Raw genomic sequence first — 7,994 nt, forward strand, 5'->3', positions numbered from 1 at the left:
AGCTTTAGGACTTAGGAGATTTCTACTTTGTTGCACTTACCCTGATTCTAGGGTTCTGTGAGTTATAGAAGTAGTTGGACACCAGTTTGTAATAGTTGATTCCATTGGGCTCCACATAGTCGATGTATTGGATGTTATCATACCATTCTCCATACCAGTTCGAGCCACACATGGGATTGATCAAACGTTTCTGTACTGTATGTAGAAAGAAGTGTTGAAATTTTATCAATATTCTGCATTTCTGGAATAATGGGACTACCTGTCCCACCACTACAGTCTAAACAAATTTCCATCACATACAAATCTTTAACCGTAATATTTAAATCAAGTCAAAGCTGCAGTGCCATCAGCACCCTAGACTTCCACCCATAGAAACCTAAGAAATATTGCATCTCTCATATGAAGATGGATATGGCACCTATTATGTGAACTTTTGAAGAAAGTATACAGATTTGTCTCGACTTTAGCATAAAATACAAAACAATTTCCCCAGTCTGCTAACTAACCCTGATTTCTAACTCTTTTCTGACCACTCTGATGGTGGGTTTCACCAATGACTTATTGAGAGATTTCATTAATGGAAGATTTTTCAATTATCCAAAAATTAGTTTTTAAAAATCCGAAAAGGAGTTTTTAGAGCTCCAAAAAGGAGGATTTTTTGAAAACTCCTGTTTGAACCATTAAAAACTCCTTTTTGGATGGTTAAAAATTCTCCCACTAGTGAAATGTCCCATTAAGTCATTGGTGAAACCCACCATAACACTGTCAGGATGGTCATTTCCCAAGAGGTACCTCCTACTTACAGTTTCGTAGTCTAGCGATCACCGGATCGATCGAGGTCTGAGGATCTCCTGTTTGTAACGTGAAGATATCCCGGGGATCTGTCACGTAGGACTGGAATCTGTCCCGCGTTCCATAGGACAGGAACATGAAGGATACGTCTGAAACAAGGACGGGTTAGAGGTCAAAATGAATGCTTTGAAGTTGAACATTGGAATAGTCACGCAAATCGAGTCAACACTTGCTTTCAGAGGCAATACAAAATTATGCACTCTCAATCCAGACCCTAATTTTAAATCCTGACTAGTCTTTTTTTTTTTTATCTCGATGGTCAAAATAGTCATGGATATTACAGCAGGTTTCACGAATTGAAAAATAATCCAGTGTTCCACAAACCACGACTTGAAAGGATGTTTCGCCGTGTCTTGAAGTTTCTCCTAAAAATGTTAAATTTAATGTGGTCCCACCGATGCCACCCGAAAAGAATCAAACGACACATACCTGGTATTTGATTTCTGAAGTACTGCAGTGTCTGCCAGGTGTAACTTCTGTCGTCGGTGTAAGACATGGCTCCGGTCTGGGCGGGAATGAACAACACAACCCGGGGTCTGCCACCTGAGATGCGGTTGATTCTCTCGTGGTCCTGAAGATACCGGAAGTCATCTCGGAGTACGCTGACCAAACGGGAGAAGTCGAAACCTCGTGCATCTAAAGAGTGAAAGTTACTACAGGGCGTGATTATTGTCTAAGACAATCTCTACCATCAAACCCTTACAACGATTCTGAGAGATTGGGGAAGACTTGAGAGTACAACGGAATTTTCATGTCAAATTTAAGTTCTATTGGTCCAATGATCTGTAGAAGTATCTTGAAAAAAAAGGGCCCTTCTAGACCTGTCGTCGAGCTAAAAAATTTCCTTTATGTGGTGAATATTTTTGCCAAATTTCATCCAAATCGGTCAAGCCATCCGAGAGAGAAAGTAAAATTATTATTTGTGCAAATATGTACATATGTAGTTGGAAAATGTGACTGTTCATATTAATATCCATGTTTTTTTTTTTTTTTTTTTTTTTTTTTTTTTTTTTTTTTTTTTTTTTTGTAATCTTTTCAATTTGATTTTAATGTAACAATTCTGTTTGAGTAGTATACTGGGTCATCTGGCAAATCAGACTTTGGGCAGCTCATCAATAATATATAATATGTTATTGATTGTTTCTCTCAGAAGGCGGAGTGTAACTTACAAGAGTAGTAGTAAGTCCTGTTGAATTGACTCAGGACGTCCAGTGAACTCTCAGTTGTGTTGATAATTCTGAACCCATCCTTAGCATTGAGAACTGTAATGGAGCTGCCGTATTTGCTGATCTCCAGCTGATCGATCATGTACCTGTGAGTTCAAATAATGCTTATTTAGACTGCTCGACTAAAGAGTCCCTTTTTCCCCCAGCAATAATAATTTATTACTTACTATTGTTGTGGTTAAATTATCTGGTTCTGGCTGGGGGATAAAAGAGAGAGTAGACCAGCCTGAATTCCCCTTGCTAAAGAAATAGCAAAAAGTTGAGTGCGTAGGGCATTCACTCGTAAAATTTGTAGCCAAAACCAAATGTCAGCCCAAAGCAATCACTCTAGTTAGGGCTGATTGAGAGGCTGACGAAAAACGCCGACCCCGTCTGTACACGGGAAAAGGCGAAGAAGAAGTTGTGGTTAAATTCTCAAGCAATGTTTTTTCCCCCCCGAGACCGCAAAGTACTTCTTGAGGCTCAAGGAATGTTAAGGATGAAATACCATAAGTAACTTGGCCGGAATTGAACTCTCTCTCTCCTGAGCGTGTTGACCACTACACCACCGAGGTAATTCGATTGATAATAAATTATAAAATAAATTAATATCAAAGTGCTCGTTTATGGTTTTAAAAAAGCATAGACGTAATAGAACACCCTTCGCAACGCAAAATACTATGGATAAATAATTATTGTCGGAAGCTGGGAAGTAAAGAAAATGATGATGTTCCTGTGGTGAAAACCTTAGAGTCAAACACCTATTAGACTGCGTCCGCTATGCACCTGTACGTTCATCCTTGAGCAGCAAGCCCTCCCTGCTTGATGAGCCTGAGGGAGCGAAGGCCATGCTGGAGTACGTCAAGCTTATCCGTCTTTACACAAAAATATAACTAAGAGAGGCCCCACAAAAGACAAGAGATTGTTAAAGTGGGTTGAAAAAAAAAAAATGACCGATCGCATTTTGTTACAAAAGCTCACCAGAGTATCCTTTGGATCTCGTAAAAGTCCCAGGAGCAGTCGATGACCAGGTAAAGTTCTACGCCAGGTCTTGGTTCGACAACTTGGTTGGGGTCACCGTTATTCCAGCAGGCGGCTTCATTTCTGAGGGTAGCTGAGGAATTAAATTTAAGAGAAAAAAATCAGTATAGTAGGTATATTCAATAGATATCATTAGGATTAAATTGCTGGAACATTCATTATTCCCTGAGCTAGGTATCATTACCTACTCTACTATCATCATTAATTTATCTTTTGAGGTATCAAAAATAAATAATTTTCTTGAGGAGATGTCAAGAACTCTATACGGGTTCCAGGTGTCTTTTGGTTTATAAATAAGCTTAAATATGCAAAAAAAAAATCCCTATGTATCTATTGGTGGAGATGCCAAAAATTCCCATGTACGAGTATCTGTTGGTGGAGATGACAAATTACCCACGTCTTGTAGTGGGAATATCAAATTTCCAACAACTTAATATACCCACATGTTAGGCTCAATCATTGAATTCGCTAAATGAGCGAAAGTCGCTCACTCCGCGGAGTAAAAATGCAAACTGCCCAATCCCCGAAATTCTCAAATTTTGCAGGTTCAAACCAATTTAATGTTCGCATCCATTAAGTTTTACCCCAGTTGCTACCAAAGAGTACAATAATTCTACTTTCTCCTATGGGCACTTACAGATATAGGAGTTCAGTTTGGACACTGCAGTTTGAGAGAAAGCGTTGATGGCAGGTTCCTCCAAGTTGACAGACTCGGTCAGCTCATTTTGCAAGATGTAAGCAAAGTTTTGTGTCTGAAAAAAATAAAAACAAAATTGTAACACATTTTGGCAGACATTGTATTTACCTATGTACGCTCATTATAATCTCTGAGATTAGCGGTTCCATCGACCTTTTACGTTGGTGTGCAATGCACTGCGCTTCTAGGAAAACTCATATAGGTAGATGATATGCTATACATATTTTCATTGTTACATGTTCGACCTTTTACGTTGGTGTGCAATGCACTGCGCTTCTAGGAAAACTCATATAGGTAGATGATATGCTATACATATTTTCATTGTTACTGAGGCTGACGTGTAATATCCGTCGTAAGTAATGCATTCAAAATATTTCGCTCATTACTTCTTGTACAAAAAAAATCGCTCCTTCAGGTGCTTTAAGAGTTAGTTTTAGTATCCCAGGGTTGATCACATTTGAGGCTACCAATTGTTGTTGTAATTTTGTAATTGTAATAAGTGGGCAATGTTTTATTTGACATCAATTTTACCTGATCTTGTAGCGTATTGGACTGAGTGACCGCTTGGATGAGATCGTTTCGTCGGCACACCCGGAAGTTCTTGTCAAACACGCCTCGGTCCGAGTAATACATGTCCAGGACTTGAGACAGCTTCAGGTTCGTGGTTTGTCGGCTCCACTCGTAAACGTTGAGAGCGAGCAGGAGACCATCGATGTCTCCTCGCACGTCGGCTTCACTGAGGGAATCCTTGAGGGGTTCCCGCAGGAAGTAGTACTTGGGAATGAGGGTATCGTTCCAACCTCCGGGGACGCCGAGCCGAACACCGAACTGGGACGGACCTTGCAGGAGAGCCAACTGAGCCAGATCACCTGTGGAGAAAAAGGGATAATGAGTTAGGAACTTGTACTCTTCACTGATGTTCTTCTTTTCAAGATGAATCTTCACAAAGTCACGGCATAATCTATCAGTATAACGATTTAGGTTAAATAGGAGTGAATTTCCTATTGACTAGTGAGTTAAAACTGGAAATAAATTGTGTAAGCCGTTGCTGAAAACAGAGACAACCTCCTACCTTTCCGAACAGTGCAAAGTTTCATTGTTTGAAACTATGCCTTGAATTGACATTTGTCAGAAAGTTCACACTTACAGCATAGGCATGTACCTATGTGCAGCCTAGTGCTTACAAGGCAGACGCGCTGCTCTCCATTCAAACCAGGCTGGCAAGAAATGTTGAACTCTCAGAATTATATTGAAAAGTAGAAAATCTTTGTCCATGTAAACTTGTAAACTATCTCATATTAGCCTATGGATAGAAACTAACAACCAGCAAACAGCTACTACCTATGAACCTAAGTTTATCAACAGGAATTCGTTTAACAGCTTGAATATACGAATCTCATGTAGCATCACAGTTACACAGTCCTGTCGAACTGTTTATGCAAATGTATATCTATGGTTAGAACAATAGCTTAAACTTCAGAGTAACTGGCAGACCACACCCGTCTCAGAAAATCCGGCTGTCGTCATTACCAACTGATTCATGAGATAGGTACTTCCGGATTCCGGTGATGTCTAGAATGTACCTAATACTAACGATATGTAACGACAAGGAACGGTTGACACTGTCACTCCGAAGCGTCAGCATCAAACTCATTTGCCAGATTGGAATTTTATACTAACGATATGTAACGACAAGGAACGGTTGACACTGTCACTCCGAAGCGTCAGCATCAAACTCATTTGCCAGATTGGAATTTTAAAATCTTCTTTTAGGTTTTAGGGGATATTACATTAGGTTACTTAGTGAATAGTGATGAAATGAGAATTCTGATAATGTCACTCTTTATCTTTTTGAAGGAGCAGACGATTTGCTATTGCTACTGATCCTACTAAGTAGTGTCAGTGATAATACATATATACATATTACATAGTTCCTCTACACTCTACGGAATGGCAGGTGTAACCTGCCATTCCGTAAAAGATGGGCTTAACTTTTGATCTTTTGAGGCTTTTGTAAAATCACCAAAAAATACTTACTGGTCAGGCTGCAGACGGTCTATTGGTCTATCCAGTGAAGGAGAGCGAGAGTCAGGAAAGCCACCATTGCCGATGCCGCCGGGCTGATAGTTTCGGTTCAAGTCGGGGAAAGTTCCCTCATCTCGGTTCCCATTGGCCACCCAGGTCCCGGCTGGAAGTTGCGGGTTTGCCACAGGTTTGGCCTCACGACGGAAACGGGGCCGCGCGTTGGCAAATCGCTGCTCGTAATTGGCCAGTCTACCGCAAGTGACGGACTCGTCTCCACGCTCCCATTGGTCCACAGAGTTACTCAGCATCCAGTGAAGAGTACACTGAGGAAAGAGAAGGGAAAAAGTTCTATCAATGTTATCTATTGATCCTGAAGTGAACGATTGGAAAAGGCTGACGAAAAATGCCGACCCCATTTGAACGGGAACATGGCAAAGCAAAAGAAGAAGAAGATCCTGAAGATTTAATTTTAACTAGTCTACCTAAGAGGAACAAAAAGGCACCTCCAACTATTAGGAATCGGGATTACGTCCTAGATCTAGACGACAACGAAAATTTAAAATAAGGTACTCCCGTAAACTTACCCTTTCTATAGGCGTAAATCTCTCGTTGGGAAACAAGTAGCTGCTGCCAGGAATCAAGGTGTCCATGATGAGCTTGAACTTGAAAAACTCATTGCCTTTGGGAGTGTAAGGAACAACGTAGTCTGTTTGCATTACGTTCGGGTTTCGTTCGATACCGTCCAGACGAAATCTGGAATTCAAAGAAAGTTTAGATAAGGTATGCCTAGATTGCCTAGTAATAAATTGATAAACGGTTTGTAAATGTTAGATCTGATACCTGATATCTTTGCCCTTTGCCTTCTTCCAACAGGCACACGGGAAAATCTACCCAATATTCGGATCAATGCATGGGCGTATCCAGCATCGGGTCTAGGGGGGCAGCCGCGGTTTGTCGATTTTTACTGTACTATAATTAGGATAAGAAATGTATAGAAAAATATCCAAGTATTAGGTACATCAAAAATTAATTCGTGACAAGCATGAGGCACATATCTACCTTTATAGGTGAACGCTAACATGAGCAAAATGAATTAGCCGCAGGTGAAATTTTTGAAAAATTTGGTCTAACAGTCTTGAGAAATGCAGCCTCACCAAAAGTAAAATTTTCAGCGCTGCAGGCGATTTTTAAACTTTTTGTGTAACCCCTTCAAGGTTGCATACTTTTTGAAATTTTCTAGGGGGGGGGGGGCAGCCGCCCCCCCCCCCCGGTTTCAAGTTTAATCAGAAGAGGGCGAGATGTGCTACCAAGCGTGACACCACAATATAACATGACTGTAAAGTTGAGACCATGTGAATACAGCACTCTCTATCTACAAAATACGTTAGTACGTCATCCTTGGACTATTACGCTATAACACAACCTGTTTGCATTTGATATTTCCAACGCTACCATGAGAGGTGCAACCAATGTGGTTTCTACGGTTTTCAGTTGAATTTTTCAATGCAGAGTCAGATATAGAGGCCATGTTGGTACTACCATGAGAGGTGCAACCAATGTGGTTTCTACGGTTTTCAGTTGAATTTTTCAATGCAGAGTCAGATATAGAGGCCATGTTGGTACCTATGTTCCTATGTACCACCTAGTTTAAAACCTATAATGAATTTCTTAATTGTGATCTGACTTGATAATGGCGTCCTTTTAAGCCGTATAATGTATAATACCTACATTAATACATGGTCCTCAAGATTGCACAAGATTATATAAATAAATAATTATTGTCGGAAGTTGGAAGTAAAGAAAATGATGATGTTCCTGTGGTGAAAACCTTAGAGTCAAACACCTATTAGACTGCGTCCGCTATGCACCTGTACGTTCATCCTTGAGCAGCAAGCCCTCCCTGCTTGATGAGCCTGAGGGAGCGAAGGCCATGCTGGAGTACCTCAAGCTTATCCGTCTTTACACAAAAATATAACTAAGAGAGGTCCCGCAAAAGACAAGAGATTGTTAAAGTGGGTTGAAAAAAAAAAAAATGACCGATCGCATTTTGTTACAAAAGCTCACCAGAGTATCCTTTGGATCTCGTAAAAGTCCCAGGAGCAGTCGATGAAATGAGCTGGTCCCTTGGATTCTCGTTTATCCAGGTTCGACTGTATTTTGTTTATCTGTTTTTA

At 40.4% G+C, this 7,994-nt stretch overlaps 1 protein-coding gene across 1 annotated transcript; it reads right to left on the reverse strand.

The window, feature by feature from the left end:
• Positions 1-7: 7 nt before the first annotated feature.
• LOC103515247 lies at positions 8-7,435 on the reverse strand. The gene is made up of 10 exons (XM_026827996.1): positions 7,239-7,435; positions 6,405-6,615; positions 5,832-6,143; positions 4,327-4,803; positions 3,736-3,850; positions 3,039-3,171; positions 2,022-2,164; positions 1,282-1,488; positions 804-941; positions 8-195 (listed from the first exon to the last, which is right to left on the reverse strand). Exons 1-10 carry the CDS (start codon positions 7,433-7,435, stop codon positions 23-25), a joined length of 2,106 nt encoding a protein of 701 aa, XP_026683797.1. The 3' UTR covers positions 8-22.
• Positions 7,436-7,994: the final 559 nt, after the last annotated feature.

The sequence above is a fragment of the Diaphorina citri genome, unplaced genomic scaffold (assembly GCF_000475195.1).
Source record: "Diaphorina citri unplaced genomic scaffold, Diaci psyllid genome assembly version 1.1 scaffold1302, whole genome shotgun sequence".
Lineage (NCBI taxonomy): Eukaryota > Metazoa > Arthropoda > Insecta > Hemiptera > Psyllidae > Diaphorina > Diaphorina citri.

Excerpts from the sequence above, each read along its gene's own strand:
- LOC103515247 (XM_026827996.1), bottom strand. The coding sequence starts at position 7,435 with ATGGCCTCTATATCTGACTCTGCATTGAAAAATTCAACTGAAAACCGT. Across the intron at positions 6,144-6,404 it reads GATTTACGCCTATAGAAAGG|TGTACTCTTCACTGGATGCT; the intron begins GTAAGTTTACGG and ends CTCTTTCCTCAG. Across the intron at positions 3,172-3,735 it reads CAAACTGAACTCCTATATCT|CTACCCTCAGAAATGAAGCC; the intron begins GTAAGTGCCCAT and ends TTAATTCCTCAG.